The sequence below is a fragment of the Daktulosphaira vitifoliae genome, unplaced genomic scaffold (genome assembly GCF_025091365.1).
Source record: "Daktulosphaira vitifoliae isolate Bord-2020 unplaced genomic scaffold, ASM2509136v1 Scaffold_3, whole genome shotgun sequence".
NCBI classification, from domain to species: Eukaryota; Metazoa; Arthropoda; class Insecta; order Hemiptera; family Phylloxeridae; genus Daktulosphaira; species Daktulosphaira vitifoliae.
In genome coordinates, this window is record NW_026099574.1 from 32,560,245 (window position 1) to 32,585,774 (window position 25,530).

General features: G+C 26.9%; 2 protein-coding genes across 2 annotated transcripts in view; both read right to left on the minus strand.

The window, feature by feature from the left end:
* LOC126902114 (odorant receptor 46a-like) overlaps window positions 1–25,530 on the minus strand; it is a 143,677-nt gene that overhangs the window by 78,676 nt on the left and 39,471 nt on the right. The window lies entirely within an intron of this gene.
* LOC126901737 (uncharacterized) lies at window positions 2,101–5,719 on the minus strand. Its single transcript, XM_050678459.1, has 6 exons — window positions 5,235–5,719; window positions 5,040–5,109; window positions 4,678–4,777; window positions 4,495–4,614; window positions 2,405–2,563; window positions 2,101–2,258 (listed from the first exon to the last, which is right to left on the minus strand). Exons 1-6 carry the CDS (start codon window positions 5,602–5,604, stop codon window positions 2,199–2,201), a joined length of 879 nt encoding a protein of 292 aa, XP_050534416.1. The 5' UTR covers window positions 5,605–5,719; the 3' UTR covers window positions 2,101–2,198.

The following is a 25,530-nucleotide window of genomic DNA, read 5'->3' on the forward strand; positions in this document are numbered from 1 at the left end:
CACCATAAACCCATAGCTCATGGGATGGTGGGTGTGCACAGTCCTGGTGTATGCATCCATACGATCGTCTGCTTTTTCCAGTAAGGCCTTAAAATCGGCTTAGATGACAAACGGTAACACCGACACAGGTGTGGGGAACGTCAACCTTGTGAAATCATACTTGTGTTCCTTGTTAAAATATTTTCGATCAACGCGATATTTGTGGTCTCACTTGAGTTGTCTCGCCAAAATAGACCACTTGAAACAAGACTGATCGATATTCTGTGGGTTGATGATTGCTTTTCTATTATTAATTTCGGGCGGAATCGGAATATACGATGAGCCGGCGAGGGGCGTATACTTGCATACGATCTCGGTGAAATCACTGGTATCCGTTAATTGCATACGTAACCTTTTCGACCTAACCACGCTGTTAGTAGCCCTACTACGCTTAGCCGCCTGACGTGATGAAACAGATGTCACGGAAGTAGCTTTAATCAAAAATAAAATAAATTATTTTTTTATACTTTAAAGTAAAGTAAAGAATTTCTTTTTTATAATAAATAAATAAATCGTAAATTTAAATAAAATTGATAGTAAAATAGGTATTGGCTTTATTTTNTTAAAATAAAATTAACAGTAAAATTAGGTATTGGCTATAATTTATTATTTTTAATAAATTAATGAATTTAAAAATTAAAAATATTTAAAAAATAAATTTATTAAAATAAAATAAGTTTATAATTGGAAAAATCTACATACCTTGTATAGAAGACGATTGAACTTGTTGGTTCATGGTTTTATTTATACGTTTAAATTATTAAATAATAATTTTCTGGTTTTCAAAAAGACAACTGCACGTCAATGATAATTAAAATCAAATGTGACAGGACAAGAAGTGTTTAACTGGTTATATAGTAAAGAATAAAATACGTAGGCGTGAAACACAGCGAGTGGTGTCATTTTTATCATAAAATGCATACGACAGTGATCGTTACTGTACGGTGGTACCTTTGATGTTGGAAATATGCTTACCTAAGCGTCTGGTAGCCGATGATAAAATTCTTAGAAATTGTAACTATAAATTCAATAATATATAGACAGCGGTACAATTTTTTCCCATAAAGTTACAGACGCTTATGAGCGTCATACTAAAATTATACCTTTGATATTGAATATATGCTTACCTAACCGTCTGGTAGACGATAGTAAAATTCTGAGAAATTATAAAGCCATAACGACAAACGTTACTATTGTTCTCATAAAGTCCATACGACAATGATCATTACTGTACGGCGACATCTTTAATGATGAAAAATATGCTTACCTAAGCGTCTGGTAGTCGAAGATAAAATTCTTAGAAAACGTTGGGATTCATCCTCTCCCTCCCCCCACCGTAAGGTTAGTTTACGTAAGGTTTCATCGTTCTCCCCCACCATTGCATTAGGTTAGTTTACGTTGAGTTTAATCCCCCCGTACACTTCCTCCACAGCAAGAATGGTGAGTGGATGGGGCGGGTGGCAGCTCTCTCCATTTTACCCTATAACTGGTGCCTACCAATTAATTAGTTTTTATCCTTAAATAAAGTGGATACAAATTTATTTCTTCATATCTACTTGTCTTTATTGTTCTAAACCATCGGACTCTACAACCCCGATAGATCCTCCTTGGTCACGAATTGACCTAATCCCCAAATATCCAAACCTTGTTTCAACATATACCCAACACACCCACTTCATATACGCTTATTTTTTTATTACTACAGTATTATGACATTATCGACGGCAGTAGTAGTAACAATATATATTTCAATCCCTGTGTCAATACAGTAATGTACTTAAACATCTAGGTCGGTGGTGTAAGCTTTTGCGTATGGAAGTGCGGTACATCAAACACGCGTACAGCACGCACGTTCAAGAATTAGCGCGTACCTATCTTTGTTTCACCGAGCTGTTCAACACATACGAATACTTTATGTATTCTTACATTAGATTCTGGTATTAATGTATTGTTTAATAATACTGCCAAAAATTAAAATGAAAATATAGCTTATTTACTAATCAAGTTTTTAATGTCTTAATTTAAAGATTACATTGTAAAATTTAACACANTAATTTACTAATCAAGTTTTTAATGTTTTAATTTAAAGATTACATTGTAAAATTTAACACAAAGTGAACTTAATATATAATAAAACACAAAAGATTCAAAATAAATTCTTATTTCGAAATTGTTTCTTTTGCCAAGAGTGAAATTATAGAATAGGACACACGCATCGCCTAAAATAAATTATTAATTCATAATTATTATTATATATTTATTATTATTATTTTAATCAAGTCACATGCATTATAATGAATATATTTTACATTGAATTTGATAAAATATAACGATTTCAGTTCTTTCTCTAAAAAAAAAGACTTACCGAGCCAAATACTTCTAGATTCAACGATTTTTGTGGAGTAATATTCATCTTTAATTTGTTCGTGTGATTTAAACTCATAGCCATTAAGAACATTTTTTTTAATTTTATACTTTTATCGGTCCAATTAATACTATACATAGTAAACTGTACTCCATTCATCTGATAATATAGTATAAAGTATAAATGTTAAAATAGAAGTCACTTAAATTTATGGAAAATAGTTATTAATGAAGTAATAAATTTTCACATATTATTTTATATAATAATTAATTTTAATTATAAATAAAAATTATTTCTCCATAAAAAAATTGTGTTGGTTTTTTATGACATTTATATTTACAAATACGCAGCATTTATTATCAATGGTAGTAAGGCACATTTGTTAGTATATAAACACACCAACAGCCAATACAAAAAGCATATATATTTATAAAGTTTTAATTGACATTAAACACTCCGCCTCTGTGATAGCGACGTAATAAGAAACCAATTCAATACTTGTATTTGTAATCCCTAGTCTATTAAATATGTATATTAACTCAAACAACTTGATACTTTCGAATTTTATATCTAACAAACGAATATATTTATATTAAAAATTAAAATGCCATTTATTATTAAAGTAAAACTTCAAACATTTTATTAAATCAAAATATGCGTACTCATTTCAAGAAAAAAAAAGTTGATAGCCTTACAATGCATAATGGAAGAACTTAAAAAGAATTACATAGTCAATAATTCAAGAATAATATGTAACTATCTTGTTTGTAATTGAGTGGTTGACGATAAAAAAATGATTTTGTATTAACTAGTATAACTTAAACAATATTGTAAAATAACATTAAGAAAAACTAATAGAAGAATTAATAGAACAATTGCATAAACAGTGAATATGTACTTTATACTACCCGTGATACGTCGCTATTTAGGGGTTGAGCCTAAATGCCCGTCGACAGTATTCTAAGGGACCAACGGGGGATAGCTGGCTAGGCTATATCTACCTTAGGTACTGAAGTTTCCTATTTAATTTATATTCCCTTAGAGGAACTACCAAGGGTCGCACTACAATATATATATATAACACTTTAGGTTAACAACGATAAAAATAAATATTTATTAAGCAATTGAAATATTAAATAGATAATACAACCTGCTGGACACCTAGAAATGTTATAATCCAACAGGGAGCTGACGGCGACACACACACACACTATAATATACGGGGTATCGAAGTTAAGTTAATTATCAGGCAAAAAAAAGTGATCGCGAAGATGGTAAAATGTCAACTGTCGATAGGGATATCTTATTATGACACATTGGCCGTGAATTGCAAAAAGTGTTTATGTGTGCAGTCCAGAGTGGTTGACGATAAAATAATGACTCTATATTTTAATAGACAAATTTTTTTTTTTTTTTTTTAAATTACGACTTCTAGGCACATAGTTTAAATGAACAAATGATGTTTATTTTTTTTATAAATATTTGCTCTCATTTACTGATGCATACTTTAACAAAGAGTGTATTTTATTCGTTAATGTATTTTTGAAAAGAACTCCGTAAAATTTTTATTATAAACGCTTAATAACTTCATTAATTAAGTATTTATATCATATTTAAGTAAAAATTACATAAAAACGTGCTGCCTACCATCGAAATCTAATTAATTAAATTAAATTTTTGATTCGGCCAAATCAAAAATTGTATTATGTAGATAACTTCAAAGTAATAAAACCATATTAATCGAAAAAATAATAATTTAACTTGATTTACGAGATAACTATAAAATAACACAAAATAAATAAGATTTTAGTAGTAAACTATAGTAAATTAGTATACAAAACATTAAAATGTAGCTACAGAGTAAAATTTTTTATTAAAAATTATTAAAATTCATTTAAACTATATTTGTTTATTATACTTTTTGCACTTTACTGTTTTGTACTTTTATTCGTGGGGCATACTTTTTTCGTATATTTTTTATGAAAATTTATTTTCATAAATATTGTAATATGTCATAAATGGAGTATTTATACAAATGTTTAGTCAAAATGTAATTAAAATGTACTAACTACTGTCAAAATCTAATTTACTTGATTTTCAAGATAACCATAAAAATAGCTTATAACAAACAAATCGATTATGGCCACTGATATTGATAATATAATTTTCACAAACCCAACTGATAATACACCATCATTTTGAAAGTAAATCTACAAACAAATTTCTCATCAAATTATGAAAATGACTTGATTGCTAATTTTGAAAATACATACCAAAATACACACATATATGAGAGCATTTAAAAGATTTAAGCAGTATACAAAAGTAAACCACGTCATCGGTTTCATAATTTCATGAAATTTCTTAATTGAACTAATAAGAATAATAATGATTAATAAAAATGTAATATCGAATTAGTTATTGGATTATCTATCATGTTATGAATAACATTTTAAAATGTGTTTTAAAAAACTATGTTTGACAATTAATCATTGTATAAAAACGCAGATAATATTCGTAACATGATGATAAGAATAAATGTATCATTTTAACAATACATAAAAATAAATGTTAAGTATAAAAAAAGATTACAATGAAGTAGTCACTTTGATATAACATATTTTTATCAACTTACACATTTATCTTTGTCTGATCCAAAAGTATTTGATTCAAATGTTTCATGTAGTAAGAGTCGTTTTTTTGTTCTATTTGGAAAATAAATAATTAATTTAAAATCTTAATAGTAATGAAAAAATTATGTTTTCCTTTTATGTTAACAAAAAATATTGAAATAAGAAATAGAGATTAATTATAATCATTTCACACGTACCTAATTCAACATTTTCATATCCAAATGATTCGAATTCAAACGCAATTATTTTCAGTTGAGCTGATAACATCCAACAAAATTGTATAACTATTGTATAGTAGAAAAACAATTCAGAACAAACATGTACTACTTCCAAAGCTTCCAATAGATAAACAATTGGGTAAATTTGCTCATAAACCGAAATGGGTATAAAACTTAAGAATGAATTTAGGATGTTGTTATGGTAAATAACCAGACTGCCGTCTCTTCTTTTTAGAGGAAATTCTTTTATAAGTAATGGACTAAGAAACCAAACTAAGCACCCCAAAATATACATAAAAAAGTTTATATTTATTATTTTAGTACACATAGATTCGTTGTGTTTAAACATATATTTTGCTTTATAATTAGAAGACAGAAAATAGCTACTCGATGCATCTAATAATTTCCTTAATTCACCATATTTTTTAGAAAGTCTATAGTTGTTTAGATATATTTGAATAGCGGATATTATATTTATAAATAATTGTGTAGCTGAAATAAAATCGTTTTTCACATAGTAAAAACCAATAAACACATAGCAATTGATTACAATAAATTCCAATAATAATAGTAGAGCATAAATGAGATGATAGAACTTGAAATTGCGAATTGCTGTCAGATTAAATGGATTAAGTTCACAATGCAAGTTTAGAATTTTTAATATTCGATCGTTTAAAATAAATTTTTCTCGAATATGATTTTGCATTTTATTTCGGAGTAGGGTTGTTCTGCCCTTGTATGACTAATTGATCTAAAAAAAAAATGTATGAAATTAATATTATTTATTACTTTTTTGTATTTTTTTTGTTGTTCTTTTGTTTTTACTTAATTAATTGAGTAATTAGTATATGACTTTTACACACAATAATTTATTTTGTCTGTTTGGAAAATATGAGTTAGACTTGTGATATATTCACTGAATTTTACAACATTATATTGGCTATTTAATAAGTAAGTTAAAGGGATTGAGCATTTCCCATTTTTGGTAACAATTAACCTATTTTTAAAATTTTTGAACACCTCTACTAAGTAATTCATTTATCATGAATCATTTAATTAATCGAAAAATAAAAATAATTTTTATTTTTTATTTTTTGATATCTTTTAGGTACATGTTTTTCTCAATTTAACAATGATTAAGTATATTTTGTTCACCACTTATACATTATAAGGTTGTTACTTTATTTTTAAAAATAACTCCATATATAAATGACTAGATTATTTAAATGATCTTATTACAAAAATGATTGTTGGATGACAATTTTTGAAAAAGTACTTCAGAAGTTATTGGCATTTCTATACCTTGGTGAGAAAACGAGTGCAGCCAAGGCTAGTGACAAAAATAGATACACCCACATCTTAGTAGGGACAAGTATAGATGATATCTGATAGTGATTAAAATCAATATCATAAGAAACGCTTCGATCTTAAACTATAGAAAGAATTTTAAGAAATTGGTGGATAATATCAAAATCAAAATGAAAACTATTTTTTCATTATTCCTGATTAGTAGTTCTTTGATTTATAAGTATAAGATAAGAATAGATATTTATTATAGCAATTAAGTCTAGTATAAAATTGAAATTTAATAATTTTGTGTTGTAATTTTTCCAGGAAACTTATAAAAAATTATAAAGTGGTTATTACTTTTATTGGCAAAATCATATAAAAATTGAAGGGTTTGATACAGAACTTTTTAGAAAATAATTTGTTGTTGATAATGAATTAAAGTTTTTACATGGAATTTTCATCAGAGTCAAAAATTTACTCTTTTTGATAAATTTTTCGCGCTGATTTCAAAACTGCAATTAGATTTTTTTTATAGGCACTAACTTTTGATATTATTACTAATAAGATAAAAAATATATGATATAACTATACGGCATATAGTTCTGAATATTTTAATTATAGCATATATTTAAACACTAAGGATTACATAGAAATTATTTCTATTGAAATCATTTATTACGATATAAATACAAAAATATGATAAGTAATTATATTAGTACGTGACTAAAATATAAAGTGGTTATTACTTTTATTGACGTAATCGTATAAAAATTGAAGGGCTTGATACATAACTTTTCAGAAAATAATTTGTTATTGATTATGAATTAAAGGTTTGACAAGGAACTTTCATCATAGTCAAAAATGTGTCCCCCAAAAATTATGGTATATGGGCTCCCTTGATACTACGGCAAATTAATTAGTAAAAGCCAACTGCCTATATTTTAATAATGTTTTTTTTTACAAAAATCCCCAATTTCTTTCCTGACAAACAAAAAAAAAAATTATTTAATTTTATTTATTCGCGCCAAACGGCAATTTACATAATGTTTACAACTAAGTGATTTAATTTATTAAAGATTAAGTATATTATAATAAAGTAATTAGTGATATAACGGAGGGGTACTAGTAAAAATGTGCTAATGGCGTTGATTGGCATTACGAAACATACAGTACAGCGAATTATTATAACTATAAGAGATAGATTGAGTTGGAATATGAATGGATGTTCGATTCCTTGAGGGGTAGGTTAGATCGCATATAATGAATTCATCTACTAAAAAGTGATCACGAAAGAATAATTATGTTTTTTCTTTGACTAGGATGTAAATAAAATAAGTGATGAGTACAACAGCTTTTGTCGTATTGGCTGACTTTTTGTTAAGGGCTGAAACTTAAAATCTCGGTAGGCTGAAAAGTCTCAATCCGACTCTTTATGACATGTATACTAAATATAATTAGGAGTGCATGCAATAATTACGTAAATCTATAACTATAGCGTATAAAATTATGTTTACTCATTCTTGCTTAGCAACAAATAAAAAATTTAAATTATACTGCACGTATATTACAATAAAAAGAGCATCCACATTAATCAATATTAAAGCTATGTGTAAAGTATGATATTTTTCCGTTTTTTCGATTTTACTAAAAGTTTTCATGGAGAACCCCATTTGTAATTTAATCGTATTATGTAAAGTTATCTTACCTTTCTAAACAAATATTAGAGAACTTCTGAAATTTTGGCAACAAGAAAAAAACAACTTTTTTGATTATAAAAACTTAATTTTAATGACTGCAACACGAAAAACATTAATATTATTTTTAGAAAAGTCAGATAATTTAACAAAAGCATTTAATTTTTCTATTGGTTTTAATGGTTGAAGTTAATATTAAAACGATAGCACATCATTTTTTGTTTAATACTTTCTCCTTTTACGGGATACGATTAGTGGTCTACTACGTATAGTTCATCAAAATCGGTCATGTCTCAGCTGAGAAAAGTAGGCGGCAGATAAAAAAAACACGTCATGGTAAATTGTACTTTTTCAGCTTCGCATCGAAGCTAAAATTAAAAAAAAAAATAGTGTTTAGGAAAAACGTAAGAATTATTTTTAAATAATAAAAAAAAATCCAAAAAAAAAATTGAGAACATTCTTTTCGTTGTAATAGACAAACATCAAGTAGTGTAATTTTCAAAATAACCTAGGGAGGCCGTTTCAAACATAATATTTCCAAACAAAATGATTTTTTACCAAGCTACGTTTTATTTTAAAAAAACTATAAAGTTTTGGAAACGAATACTACTACAATATTTACTAACCCTAAAATCATATTTTTAGTTTAAAAAAAAATATACAATTAATTTTGTATTTATTAGGCTAATTCATAATGAAATAGGATAACATCGACCAAAATAAAAAATATCATAAGCGCGGTTCTTTAAAACAAAAAAACATAACAAGAAATGTCTCGAGGATATAGCAAATAAATCTAAAAAAAACAAATTATTTTCTAACTGCTTCGTAAAATAACCTCAATTTAGAGCCGATAAAGATACCTCGTAAAAATCAAACACTCGAGAATTATGATATTTCTGTGCCACATTCATCTAGTTCTAAAATGCTTTCGGACAACTCTGAGGTTAAAATTTATTTGCGTCACGACGAAAATATTGACCTTCAAATCACTAATTCTGAAGTCAAAATTGATTTATGTGACCTTCTAGTCAAAAATAATTTAACTATAGTGATTGACCATCAAACAAATTTTAATTATTTTTTTGAGCCCAAGAGCAAACAAAATATTAAATATTTTTTTTCGTTTCATCCAAATTTCCAAGAGAAAATAGGTCTCCTTTACTATTTAATATAACTAAAGCTTATTATGAAATTATTCCAGGATCACAGACAATATCAAAAGAAATTGGTTATCCTATAGTCATGAACCTAATTCTTTATTTTGTTCAATATGTTTAGTATACTGCTCTAAATCATCAGCTTTTACTAGCCATAGTGGATTTAGCAGATGGATTCATGTTTATGAGCATATTAAAGATCACGAAGAGTCAAAAAATCACACAGAAGTGTCAAAATTAAGTGATGCAGAGAAGAAGAGTAGCTCAAATAATTATTGATGTTGTTAAAGTAATTGAAAAACAAGGATTACCTTTCAGAGGATTCAGATATGAGTCTGCTTACGACTTAAAAAATAAATCAGTAAATCATGGGAAATTTTTGGAAATAGAATTATTGATAGCAAAGTGGAATGCAAAATTAAGTAATCATATTACTAAAGCAATAATTGAAAGTGGAAAGAAATTGAAAAGAGGTAAATCTGGTAGAGGAAATTTGTTTACTTTTTTTAGGTCACAAAACTGTAACAAATGTAATTCAAACTATTGGCGAATTATTGTTGTGTAAGATATCTAAAGAAGTTAATGTGGCTAACAACTATTCAATTACAATAGATACATCTATGAATGTATCATCAGAAGATCAAAAATCTTCAGTAGAAGTTAAGGAAAGAGTTATAACTTTGAAAAAAATAATTTCCTCTTCAGGACAAGGCTTATTTGATTTGTTGAAATCAATTTTAATTTCTAAAAATATTAGATTAGATAAATGTATTGCAAACGCCTCTGATAAAGCCGCTAATATGAATGGAGAGTACAATGGAGTCCAGGCGAAACTTAAAAAACTGCTTCCAAGGCACATTCATACATGGTGCTATGCTCACGTATTGAATCTTGTACTGCAACAAATTACTTCGAGTAAGGTTATAGTAATATCTTTTTTCAAAGAATTATTTGTTTATTTTTAAAGAATCTTATAAAAGGCTCAATGTTTATGAATGTCAAAGTTTTTATGTACGATGAGGTGACACGAATGACGCAACACATGGGTGTCTAGTATACAACTGATTTATTAAACAAAAAGATACCACCGAGCAGCGGTAACAATTCCGATAAACCGGTTCAAATACGTATCAAAAGTAATTCTGGCCGTCAATCACATTTGATAATATATTAATTGTAACTAGATGGAGGTCTAAAAATGATGCCTTCGTAAAAATATTTGGTCGTATTATTATGTGGACAAATGAAGGCGAAAATGAAGACAGAAAAAACTGACCAATGTGCCAATTGTTTTAGCACTTTATGAAATATCTTTTTTAATAGTTTTGCAGCTGGTGTAAGAAGTACAGCACGAAGTTTACTAAATCGACTCACGAGTTATGAAACAACATTAAGAGCTATGATGTTTCTACAAATATTTAAGTTCACAACTGCTCTGTCTGATTATTTACAAATATTTAGTCTTGATTATATACAGGCCTGGCGAAAAATTTAAGTAACTATAAAGTCATTAAAAGAAAATCAAAGTCAATTTTCATCGATAAGTGCAGCTGCAAAAGAATTTTCAATATTTACATTGGAAGCTATATGGAAACACAAAACAGAAATTGATATTGAGTTAGAATTACCTCAAAAAAGAAGAATATACATTCCACGACGTTTTGAAGATAACCCCAACATTGACCCGGAAATTGGAGCTTCTCCAGAAAAAAATTATGAAATAAAAACTTATAGTGTCGTTATGGATACTATTATTGCTTGCTTAGAGAACAGATTTTCTGGTAGTAATGAGTAGTATGGTGATTTTGAACTATTTGAACCAAGGCGATTGATAAGAAAATGTAAAATGTAACTCGTGTTTATTGTGCGTGACGAACATGATTTATGAGTTTAATATGTATTCTTTGATATATAATGAATTCTTCGACGTATACAAATTTTTATTGACTATTCTTTTAACTCAAACAACCTGTAAGAGATCATTCTCCAAACTGAAATTGATTAAGGTGCGATTGTGAGGCTTCAAATTTAGAGTCAATATTCATCATGAATTGCGAACGTGAATTAGTAGATGAAATAACTAATGACGAAATAATAGATTCCATGTGTGAGAAAAGTTTGGAAATATTTAGATTATTAAAAATTTAACTGAATATATTTGTTAATTTTGTAGTTTTACCTTCAGATTTTCCTTAAAAACTGCATATTATTTTACAATACGTTGTTCAATACTTTGTAAACTTAACATCTGTATTAGTTTAAAGTATTTAAAAAAATTTCTCTATTGTTCAATTTAACTAATCTAATAAGATTAAATCAGCCATTAAGCTAAAATTTTGTTTAAAGCGAAAAGGGAGAATTTAATACGTATAACTTAAAAAAAAATATATTATTTTAAATTAAAATTTATGGTAAAGGTTTTAAATAAAAATAAAGAATTTCATTAATACTGATGCTAAACTATTTAATCAAAATATTACAAAGATACACTAGTTAAGTCACCATTTTTGGCCTAAATTTTATTACAGACCTTTTTTTTTTTTGTTCAACCAGCACAAAAAATCAGATGGGCTCCCAGAACCTTTGGTGCGGCCCCGAAAAGTGCCTATGGGCCCCTTTAACTTGGTTTTCCAGTAAGAAACTTGGTCCCAGTCTGCACCTGGTCAAAAATATATTCTTTTTGATAAAATTTCATGCTGATATCAAATTTACAATTCGGTTTTTTTATAGGCACTAACTTTTCATATTATTACTAATAAGTTAAAAAATATATGATATAACTATATGGCATATTGTTCTGAATATTTTAATTATAGTATATATTTAAGCACTAAGGATTACATAGAAATTATTATTATTTAAATCATTATATTACGATATAATAAAAAAATATGATAGGTGATTTTAACAAAATTTTGGATTTTTTTATAATTTTACTGATAAAAGTAATTATATAAGTTCCTGACCATATATAAATCTAAACAAAATCATTTTTCAAAACTTTCTTAAAATTTTCTATTTAGTGTTATTAATATCAAACTTGCAAGTTAAACTAATAAAAAGCTTAGCAGTTCAACATTTTTAAATAATAAATTTTCTAAAAATCAACTTAATCGTACAAAAAATAGGTCAAGGTTGGCATTTTTAATTAAAATTTTCGTGGATTATTTTTAACATATTAAAAGTTAAAATAATTTTTGAAATATAAATACTTGTATTTATATTTTATTATTTATCTCAAAAATAGAGAAGATGAAAATTAACCTAATTGAGAATTGAAATCAACGTAAAAACGTAATTAAGCAAAGAATATTTTGGTTTATGCTGATTAAAAAATATTTTATTTTATTGATATAATTTTACTGTGTAAATTAGTATAAAAACAAATTTTATACTTTTATTATTTGTGGAGATATTTAATTAAAAAAAATTTTTTTTTTAGAAATTGCCATTTTTTATAGTAGATATTCGTCTAAATTTCTTAAATTTTTTCCAATATTTGATGACTATTAGTTTAACCAGATATCAGATCGGTTATTTTGACGAATTATCACCAGAATTGATCCAGTGAGAGTTGATAATTTTTATATACAGACAAAAAAAATACCACAAGATTAATAACTTCTTAGTTTATCATCGAAACAATTAAAAAAAAAAAAATCAAATACCTGTTAAAAAGATCTACTCAATTGAATGAGTTTAACTTTCTAATCTATGTAAATTAGATTGATGTAATATTTATAAAAATCAGTGTACACCCCTAGTAAGGTATTTTAAAATAAAATAAAATACAAAACCGTGAATTTTAACACAAAAATAGCATGTTTTTGAACACAATAGTCATTTTCACTATGAAGACAAGTCTATAGTTCAAATTATTTTTTCAAATTGAAGTATATTAAATAAGTTTTAATTTAAGATATATATAAAAGTATTTCCGGAATATCTTCAAAAGTTAAGTTGAAATAGTTCATTTTTTGTGCAAAATTAACATTTTGAAACCCTTCCTGTGGGCTAGAAAGGGTCAAATGTTCACAAAAATATATTAAATTATAGGTAAATAAAAAATTATTAAATATATTAAATCAGACCATCGTTAGCTAAGATGGAGCTTTCACAGACACACAAAAAATAAATAAATAAAAAACACATCTAGTAAAATTAATACCTTTTCGCCTTTGTATCGAAGCTAAAAATTGTGAATATTATTTTATTGGGCGTACAAATAGAAAACCGCCGTTTTTTTTTAAGATTGAAGACTTTATTGTAGAAAACATGTTAAATACTCAAACTTCGAAGTAATTTCAATTGCTAGTCAGAACTTATTTCCATATTTTAGGCAACTTTTGAATTCCGTGTCGAAAAAATTGCTCGTTGTTTGACGCGTTCCACGAATCAATCTAATTTTTGGTTTCTCGAAAGAACGAAAATGCTGTTCACTCAGGTCATGCATCATCGATCGGAATAAGTAAAAATCAGAAGGGGTGATGTCAGGAGAGTACGGTGAGTGGGGAAGGATGTGCCCATTTCAAAGTGCAGGTATGTTTTAACTACCTTGGAAACATGTGGTCGAGCGTTGTCATGCAAAAGTATCACCTTGTCGTGTCTTTCCGAGTATTGCGGGCGTTTTCCCTTCAACTCAATCGTATTAGTTGCGTCCGATAGAGAGCTCCTGTAATGATTTCACCTGGTTGCAAGAGTTCATAGTACACTACGACAAGCTGGTCCCACCAATTACACAGCATCAGCTTCGAGCCATGAATATTCGGTTTTGCTGTCGAAGTTGATGCATGGTCGGGAAGTCCCCATGATTTTTTCCGCTTTGAGTTGTTATTTTATATCCACTTTTCATCGCCGGTGACGATGGGATACAAAAAACCCTGTCTGTTTTGCCGTTGAAGGAGTTGCTCGCTCGTGCAAAGGCGCCGTTCGATGTCCCTCGGCTTTAAGTCGTACGGCAACCAATTTCCTAGTTTTTGGATCATTTCTAAGCTCTTTAAGAGAATAGAAACGACTTGCTGAGTAACGTTTAATAAATTTATAAATTTGCAAGTTCCTGTTGCGTTTTACAAGAATCTTCATTCAGTAAAGTTTTTAATTTTGCATCTTTGAACTTTATCACGTGTCCGGGACGTTTCTTGTCTTCCACATCATATTCGCCATTTTTAAACTTTTTAAATCATTCCCCGCACGATCTTTCACTAATTCGACTTTCGCCATGAGTTTCTACAATCATTCGACGCGCCTGAGCTGTATTTTATTTCGAATTAATTGCAAAGAGCAACACTTCCCGCAAATGACCAATGATTGGCTGGAATATCGCCATTTTCGCGCACAAACAAATCAAAGCACAGTAATAGTAAAGAAGCGAGATTCTGTGAGGTTGTTGACCATTGCCTCAGTAGACTATATACCGTTCCTGGTCGTACTTACCTACAGATTCGCATTGCTGGCGCCACCTATATAAAAACGGCTGTTTTCTATTTGTACACCTAATAATTTGATTAATTGGGTGGTTGATGATATAGCAATCACTCAACATATGAAATTCTATAAAAATTTATCCTCAGGAGTTCACTATACAAAAAATTGTTATTATTGTAATTGAGTAAAAAAAGTACTAAATAATGTGAAGTATCCAAAAAAAATACTTCTTAAAAATTAAAAATAATAATTTTTGATAATCTGAACATTTACTTGCGATAACATCACTAATTAACTTTTGACTGTAGACAGCAAATATTAATAAAAAAAAACCCAGCACAGTGGGGTGGAGACACAATGGGGTCGTGGCATAGTTGGGTCCAGTATAGAGGATATCTGACAGTGATTTGAATCACTTCATAAAAAACGCTTCGATGCAAATCTATAGATAGTGTTTAATTAAAAAAAAAAATTTGTGAAAAAAGTAGGTCAAGTGAGAGCTAAAAAAATAAATGATAGCTACAAAAAAAAACCACATAGTAAGATAATATTAATATGTTTTTATTCTGACGAGAGGAGACTACAGTAATGCGATCTTTGATATTTATTGTTCTAAAAAAAAAGTTATTGAATCTAATTGAGATAAAAATCAAATAAGTTTAACATTTTTTTCTAACTCAAAAAGAATTAAGAAAAAATTCAGTGCCACAGACGTGAAAGACCCAAGTGTTACCTTCTCAGAAACCGTACATCGTATTAATTACTTAATAAAAATGGACATTTAGCTAGTTCAAATTTTAAAGTTAATTTTCTCGACTTCAAAGAAATAAAAAAATTTAAATATATTTAACATTTTATAACATGTCAATTAGATTGATATAATTTTATGAACATCAGTGTAATCCCCTTATAATAAAATGAAATACAAAACCAAGAATTTTAACACAAAAATAGCATACTTTTGAATACGGTAGCTATTTTCACCATGAAGCCAAAATAAAGTCCGAATTTTTTTTTTTTTTATAAGAAAGTATATTACGTTAGCCTTAATTTAAGATATATATAAGAGTGTCAGTATTTCCGGAACACTTTCAAAAGTTCAGTTGAAAAAAAGTTAATTTATTCTGAAAAAGTTGTCATTTTGAATCCCCCCTTGTGGGCTGGTAAAGGGTCAGATTTATAAAAAAAATATATCACATGATAAGTAAAGACATCAAGCATCTATAAAAAAAATTATATTGATTTGTTCATTTTTAAAAAAGTTATAGCAGTTTTAAGTTAAAAAAATTTTAAAAATTTAGAAAATTAGCGTTTTTTCAATTTGTAATTTTTTTGGAGGTTTCCCCCATTTATTGGGAACGAGGGAAATTTTTTCAATTTTTAGGGAAACGTCTTTGACTAGATACAATTTGTGATCTTTTGAAAGAAATCGGTTGGGTGAGAGCTGAGAAAAAGTGATAAAAGACACAAAAAAAAAAAAAATACATCATAGTAAAAATAATACGTTCTCAGCGTCGCATCGAAGCTAAAAATTAGGTAAAATTTTTCTCCATTAAATTATTTACCCAAATACAAGCCATGATTGTTAAAAAAAATAACAGAAATAATCACTTTTTCCCTTTGTATAGAAATTGATTGTCATTTAAATGTCCAAAAAAGGAATAGAAGAGAATGTCATAATTATTACTTAAAATTTCATAGAATATAAAAATAATTATAGTACTATTAGACTTTATAAACAATAATCCTTACCATTTAATATAGACTCTTACATCCTTAAAATTCATCCCTAAATATAAAAGTAAATTAAATGTAAAATATTAAATATTAAATAATTTAATAATTAATAATTTATATATTAATAATTTAATATTATGTAACAATTTTATTAAAATTGCATTTATAATACAATATGCCATAAGTGTGTCAAAAACGACTTTTTATTATTTATTTATTAAAATATTATAAGCGCCAAATATAAAATCGATAGTTCTTGAAATTTGATCAATATTATAATTACATACCAATGTATTACACATACCTTAAATTTATATCATAAACGCCTGTCTTTAACAGATAGTATCTGTTATTCATATCTGTAATCCATATAATGGAATTTAAATGAAATGTAAACGCTATATATTTTATTAATAATGATGTAAGTGCTTGCACTAGCACTCACATCAAATTTCATGTTAAGTAGAAGCATATGTATTTTATTGTTGATGGTTATCTATTTTGTTATGAATTGTGATTTCGATATTTAAAATTTTCTGTTTTCTTGTTTTGTTTCCCTTTATTATTTTATTTAAAACTTAAAAATAATGTGAGTACAAAATTTTAATAATTATTATAAATAACTTTCAGTATTTTTATTTTTATTTTAAAGAGATAATGATCCACACTGATCATTGATCTCATTTATGAAAATTTATCTTATACAATTTTTCAAGTGAATTTTTAATAAGTATATTATTTTATGTATTAATGTAGCTAATTATATCGAAATATTTAAAACCGATATAACAATTAGGAAAATGTTTTTTTTAATTATTTAAAATCTATCATTTACATTTAAGTCAATTTGTAGATCTGTCTACTTGACCAATAATACTATAATAAAAGCTTTTAATAATCCATACATATTTGTTTATAAAAAATCGAAAGTGTACTTTATAAATTTGGTAAAACCAATAAAAAAAAAAAAAACACATTTTAGTAAAACCAATACTTTCTCAGCTTCACATCAAAGCTAAAAATATTGAGCTTTTTTGATAAATTTACTATAAATATTAATTATAAAATTTCCTGACTGCATATTAATCTTAGCGATACGATTTTATTAATTCTCATAACATTTTCTATTTAATGATGTCAATTTCAAACTTGCATATTGAGCTAAAAGTCATGATAATAATTTTTTTTTACTATAAATATTTACAAAAATCAATTTTAAAAGATTAGAAAAATTGATTAAATATGTCATTTTCCTTATTTTCAACAAATAAATAATCAAAATCATTACTAATTTAAAACAATTCTTTTTTTGTTCTTAATTATTAGCTTCGATGCGAAGCTGAGAAGGTATTGGTTTTACTAAGATGTGTTTATTTTTTTTTTGTGTCTGTTACCACTTTTTCTCAGCTCTCACCTAACCGAATTCTTTCAATAATACGTCAAAAGATCACAAATCTTATGTAGTCGAAGACATTACCCGCAAAAATTTAAAAAATTTCTTTCGTCCCCTGTAAATGAGGGAAACCTCCAAAAAAATAACAAATTTTAAAATTGCTAATTTTCGAAATTTTTTTTATTTAAAATGAATAAATCAATATAATTTTTTTTTATAGATGCATAATGTTTTTACCTATCATTTTATATATTTTTTTTATACATTTGACCCTTTCCCTGCCCACAGAAGGGGATTCAAAATGACAACTTTTTCACAAAATATTAACTTTTTCTACTTAAATTTTGAAAGTGTTCCGGAAGGTCTGACACTTTTATATATATATTAAATTAAAGGTAATGTAATATACTTTATTATGGAAAAATAAAATTTCAGACTTTAGTTTATCTTCACGGTGAAAATAGCTACCGAATGACATTTTTGTGTGAAAATTTTCGATTTTGTATTTTACATTTTTAACTTTATTATGCTATAACTTTTTGAAAAATGTATGGATCAATACAATTTTTTCATGAGAAGTAGTATTTATATTCATCTTTCATTCGACATACTATTTTTTAAATCGGACTATTTCCCTATATATAAAGGGGCGTTTAAATCTAAAAAATTCATGTAGAAAATAGAACTTTTTCAACTTAACTTTTGAAAGTTTTCCGAAAAGTCTGACACTTTTATATATATATTAAATTAAAGCTAATGTAATATACTTTATTATGGTAAAAAAAATTTTCGGACTTTATTTTATCTTCATGGTAAAACAGACATCAAAGTTGATAAAAAAAATACGATTTTTGTAAAGAAATTCTTTTTTATATTTTTAACTTTATAATTCTATAACTTTTTGAAAGATGTATGGATCAATATAATTCTTTTTTTTATAAATGCATGATGTCTTTACATATTATTTGGTATATTTTTTTTATATATCTGACTTTTTACAAGGGGGGATTAAAAAGGACAACTTTTTCACCAAAAATTTACTTTTTCAATTTAAATTTTGAAAGTGTTCCGGAAAGTTTGACAATTTTATATATTTCTTAAATTAAAGCTTATGTAATAAACTTTATTATGGAAAAAAAAAAATTTCGGATTTTATTTTGTATTCAGGGTGAAATTGGTTACCGAATGCTATTTTTGTGTGAAAATTCTCGATTTTATTTTTTTATTTTTAACTTTATAATGCTATAACTTATTGAAAAATGTATGGATCAACATAATTTTTTGATGAGAAATAATATTTTTTAATAATTCCTTTTTTCATTCGACATACTTTATCTGAATCAGGATATTAATAATGAACTAGCAGATCATGTTGCTTTTGGAATAATCCACCAATTTTTTAAAATTAAACACTATCTAAAAATTTGCATGGAAGAGTTTTTTTTTTTTTGATAGTGATTTTAATCACTGTCAGATATCATAATACTTGATCCAACTATGCCACGTCACCACTGTGCCGTATGCCACGTCCCCCCTGTGCCGCGACCCCTCTGTGCTGGTTTTTTTTTTTTTTTTGTAAGTAAATATTTATTTTTAAATAATAAGTAATAATATTAAAACTTAGAAATGATAGAAAAAGTCTAATTGCACATTTTAAAACATCACGAAGAGTTGATTTAAAATGTATATTTCTGTTTCTGATAAAAGTTTCTTGTAGTTGTTATTGTTGCTTTTGAAATAATCTAACAAATTCATAAAATTAAACACTATCTATAGATTTGCATCGAAGCATTTCTTACGATACTGATTTTAATCACTGACAGATATCATCTATACTTGTCCCGACTATGCCACGTCCATACTGAACCGCGACCCCACAGTGCTACCGATTTATTAAATGAAATATTTACATCTGTAATTTTTTTATCATTATAAATGATTTTTTTGGTCTTAAGCGTATAAAGTCTCACGGCAGTAATCGTTTTTTTTTAAACATCTAACATTTTTAAACGCTTGCGATTTACTAAAAATGTTTTGTAATCTCAGTCATTAATTCTTCCACAGAACTGTTTATTAAAAAACAAAAATTAAAAATAGTTAAGTAATTTTTTCAACATTAACATATTTTTGCTTGTATCACTACATATTACTATTTTCAGACATATAAGGACTATTTTATTATGTTCAGTTTTAATAATATAAAATCCTCGCAAACATGTATCTTTATTTTTAATAATTATGTCAACAGTTATATTGCTTTTGACACTATCTAAGTGAATTTATATAAAGCTTTTTTATGCAAATTCTGATTTAGTTTCAAATTTTTCCATTATATTTATTTTTGATTAGATGTTGCTACATCTACTAGCATGACTTTCGTTGCAATAGTATAGATTTTGTGTCCTAGAGCGAAGCACTCGTCATGATTATTTTATTAATTTTTCTTCTTTTGAAAATTTAAAGTCAGTGTTAAATTAGTTTTAAAATATAAAATTCTACTAGAGAAGACAAAATATTAATAACATTTTTATTTTATTATTCGTTTCATATTTATCTAGTTGAACTTATCGATGGAGAAAATTGTAAAAAACCTCCTCAATTAAATATAAATAACTATTGTTCTACTATTTAAATATGCTCTTTAAGTAGAAAAAATTAGCTTTAAAAAAAAATTCTTTATATTCAATTTTTGATAATGTACCGGAATGTTGATGAGCAATTAGTATGTATTCATATGTAAACTGTTATATTATAAAATAATACAATTATCACATCTTAGAGTGCTGTAGTCAGGGAATCGAAAATTTTTGGTTTTTTTTTATTAAATGTTTACTATACCATTCACATTTTCTGTTTCACCAAAATATTATTTAGTTTTATTTTAGTATTTTTTTTGTAAAAATTTAATGTAAAACTTATGTATAAGAAGAGATTGAAAAAGAACAATCATGTTTTTAAACATAGTTATTCAACTCGATTTTTGAAAATTTTTCGAATTTCGAAGTTTGACAATTTCCAACCTATACATATTAAATAAAAGCTTTTGAAATATATTATTATATTAAAAACAAAACATTTCTAACAATTGTTATTTTTTTTGTAAAATTTGCTGTCAATGAAAAAAAAAAATTAAAATTAGTACATATAATATTTGAGTCTTCTTCTAACACTCTGAATATCATTGCACATTGGAATTATTTTATAGCATAACACACCATATGTTTCTCTCCACTTCAATCACTGAATCCTTTATCTTTCATCCACGTCAATACCACTATTCTTTTATACAACTGATCCTAAATACTTAAAACTTTACATCTCTCGTTTCACTTCCTCGTTTATTGTCACTAATATCGTCACTTCACCTATCTGTTGTTAGGTTGGGTTGTGGTGGGTGTAAACAAAAATAAAAAAAAACTATTAGAAACCCACATAATTAAGGTATATTTAGCTCGAAGAAAAATTTATTATTATGCAAACTAAACAGGGATTTTAAAAAAAAAACATATTTTTAACAGTATTATCTGTATCATTAATCAATTTTTCTTCTAACAATTTTTGTAATTATGTACTATTATTATAATAATTTATTGTTTATTAATTAGGTAACAAAAATTATACATATATAAATAATCATAGATGATTTAAATATTATTTTCTATTATATATCAGTAAAATATATGGATAAAAAATGTCTGTACTTCAAAATCTTTTAAGTATGAAGGCGATTTACGTTTTCTCTCACCCATTTTAGTATGTTACTGAGCAGGTATACTTTTATAATTGTTTTTAGTTCCTGCACATATTGAAAGTCTCTTCACTATCAGAGGAACATTCTTTCTTTCAACTTTCACTAATAATCTTCTATGTTTTTAGATTGGAAAGATGAGCGTTAGTAGAGAATACTCATCCTCCCTTGTTGTATACTCTTAGTACCCTGAAAGTGTACCCTGGCAGAATTCTATATCGATATGATTCCATATCATCTATCACCTATTGCTTGTGCAGAAGGTCTATATTATCATATTTTGCCAGTTTACACAAGTTTAATAATGAATTTTTCAGTGGGCCAAGATCACAGTTAATTAAATTGTTTTTAAATAAACTTATATTAAAGTTTTTTATATTATTTACAACAAAAAAAGATAAATAAAACCATGATGCTTTTTTACCAATCATTTTGCTTTATAATCAAAAATTGAAAAATTTCTTCAAAATTTCACTACTATTTTTTTATCTTGCAATTTAATCTTTCATAAACAAACGTATTGTAATGATGTTTTATTATATTTAATTTTCTGTTAGTAAAAATTCATTGAAAAACCTTAATATAAGAAAGTATTGAAAGTGACCAGCAAATGCTTGTAAACATATTTTTTTAACTCTATATTTGGAAATATTTCGGATTTCGAAGTTTAGATGTTTGTAGCGTTCAGTAGGTGGTGGGTTAGTAATAATATCCTCTACTTCGGCGGCGTAACGCGTATCAAGCTGAGCTACAACATAATTAAATTTTGTTTCCTCACTTGTTATTCCCGAGATTGCAAACTGCGAGTCAACCTGTGAGAACCATAAGACCAGAAAGGTGGGAACTTGACGGCAACGCGATTCACTGAAGCTGTTGGATATTGCTGTGCCTATAGTGCTGCAAGGCGAGCGTTTTCTTGGCGTAACTCCTCCAATTGATTGCGTAGTTCTTCGGCGTTCATACTTGTTATCGTCGAGGTCACCAATGTAGCGAGGAGTAATATATAGAAGTAATAAACACTTTTACGGTTTAATAACAACTATACTATATTACAACGAACTAACAAATAACAGCGAGAGACGAAGCGCGTTTAAGACAGAATGCGTAAGTGATTGACTGTTCGATTGATTGACTGGAGCGACGATCTTGCCCTTAAATAGTCAGAGGAATCTTCTAGAGGCGGCGGCGGAACGCTCTAGAACATTCGACCGCCACATAAGCATATTTTTTTAACTCTATATTTGAAAATATTTCGGATTTCGAAGTTTAACAATTGCTAATTTATACATACCAAATAAAAGCTCTTGAAATATATTATTATAAAAAAAAAACCCTAACGATTGTTCTTTAATGTTTAAAATTTTTATTTAAAATTATAAAAATGTTGATTATATAATTAATTATTGTGAAACTATAATTTTTTTTATGAAATTGAGTAAAAATGTACATTTGCATACAACTTTGTACATATTACTTTTGTTAACTGAATTTGAGAAAATTGTAATTATTTGTGTTATTTTTAAAACATTATATTACAAAATATCTCATATCATTAAAATCAGTTCACTTAATTCTAACTGTTAGTACTTGTTCGGTCGTACCATAACGGAATGGCTGAGTGAGTTTTGGTTATTCATCGTCATAAACGCGACCTGCCCTAACCGGTTTTACTGTTATGGTAGTGTGTGTGTGTGCGGTGGTCGCAAATGGCTTGTCCTACTCGTGTTCTCGTATCCTCCGGTCAAGCGTAGCTGCAAGTCTTGTAAGACGTGTCGCAGTTGATAATGATATCGTTAGTTTCTATTTATGTTTTTTTTTCAAAAAATATTTAAAATTGGAGTAGGTTATAAAGACCATTCACTGGATGTGGAACTACTAATTGTTCAATTATAATAAACCATATTATATTATTATTTGCTTTTTTTTATTAATCGTTCATTAAAATGACAAATTATGAAATTAACTGATTAATGAAACACAAATATATATATTTTTAATTGCTGTTTATGAAAATATTATATTTGTTGTATAACTTTACTAAATATTAAATTAAGTTCAATCGTTAACACATTCAAGCATATATACATATAATAATGATTCAATTAGTATTTGTAAACATTTTTATTTTATTGTTCTAAACACATTTGATTTGACACGATTCCGTGTCTGCATATCACTTTAAAAATTTTAAAACACCTTAAAAAGTGTATCCAGATCTGCATTACAAGTCTATGGTCGCCTAGTGGTAAAGTTTGTGGCTACGATGCCCTGGGTTGAAGGTTGTAATCCCGTCCTGTTCCTCTTTTTTCACATGGTTTTCGGTATACTTTTATTTGCCGGTTATCAATCCTAAGCGATCGTGTCAGATTTTACTGGATTTAGGTATTTCCAGAAACTGATTTTGAAATATATATTAATTTAGCTTGTGGTATTTCTACTAAAGCTGTAACTTCAAAACATATTGATAAATAAATGGATTATGTTTTAACAAACGTGCTCCGAGTTCCATTTATTTTGGTTACGGATAATTTTTGGGTGATGAGAGTTTTTTTAATGTAGTATCTTATGTTTAGTTATCCTTTCATTTTTTTGAATATGATTTCGTCTATGACCTAAAATTCCAACTTATAAGCATTTCTTACTACCAAAGTGTTATTTTAATTGAATAATCCCAGAACTATTTTTATTAGAGGTTTTTTTATGTAGTCGTGAAAGGTTTTTGCAGCATTTATAGTTTCTAATAAATTTCAATTCAGTCGATATCTAGTCAAAATAAATATTGGTAAAAAATAAGTAATATGTTTGTATAGGATCGGATGCACAATTTTACCTCTTATACTATCTCAAATTGTTGTTTATTAATTATAAGTTCATGGTAAAAAATCATTTATCATTGGATAAATATAATGAATAAATTTTATTCAATGTAAAATTAAAGAAAGTATAAATACTTAGTTAAATTTTTTTCCTACATAAAAATAGAAAAATGAAAACAGTATTTTAAAGGTAAAATTATGTAGTTTTGATGATCATTTAAATAGAATATAAAATTCTAATAACTAAAAGTATTAAAACATTAAAATAGCGATTCCAATGACTTATTAATTATTATATCAACACATTAATTATTAAAATACACAAATTTGACAAAGTAAAATCATAATACAGTTCATGATTGAAAAGTTGAATAATAATTACAAAAAAATATGAGGTCTCTATAAANTAATTACAAAAAAATATGAGGTCTCTATAAATGTTCGTTGATGTAGGAGTTCAAATATAGTTGATATTTGTGCGTATTTATTCGCTGTTCTCTCAAACATTGTTTGTTGATATTTCCATTTAATTCATCATGAAAAATCTTATTGTTACTTGTTAGTTTTTATTTAGAGAGAAAAGAAAAACAACGTGTTCATTTTTTAATAAACAGATCTCATTTCGTATTTCATTTCTTTTAAAAACATAACCAACCAACTATTTTATCTTCTTATTACTTTGTTAGGCATGACAACATTTTTCCAGCGCCGCCACCACATAACGCGAATGCAAAAGTCCCACACGATGTTGTCGCATATTATACAATAATACGAGTAATAATACAATAATAGTACATTTACAACATTTCATCTAAACTGTACCATTACAATGTTTTTATAATTTATTTAATAACATTTAAAATTTCACAAATATGTCTCAAAAAAATAATAGGATTTTAGAAAATAGTGTATTGTATCGCTTAAAATAGTTAAACATCTAAATTAACTATCTAAATTAAAACTTTGCTGATCTACATTTTGTATTTCTTTAAGTAATCATGAGTGTACACTAT

Excerpts from the sequence above, each read along its gene's own strand:
- LOC126901737 (XM_050678459.1), bottom strand. The coding sequence starts at position 5,604 with ATGTTTAAACACAACGAATCTATGTGTACTAAAATAATAAATATAAAC. Across the intron at positions 5,110-5,234 it reads ATATGAAAATGTTGAATTAG|AACAAAAAAACGACTCTTAC; the intron begins GTACGTGTGAAA and ends TTTTCCAAATAG. Across the intron at positions 4,778-5,039 it reads GATCAGACAAAGATAAATGT|TTCAATTAAGAAATTTCATG; the intron begins GTAAGTTGATAA and ends TATTCTTATTAG.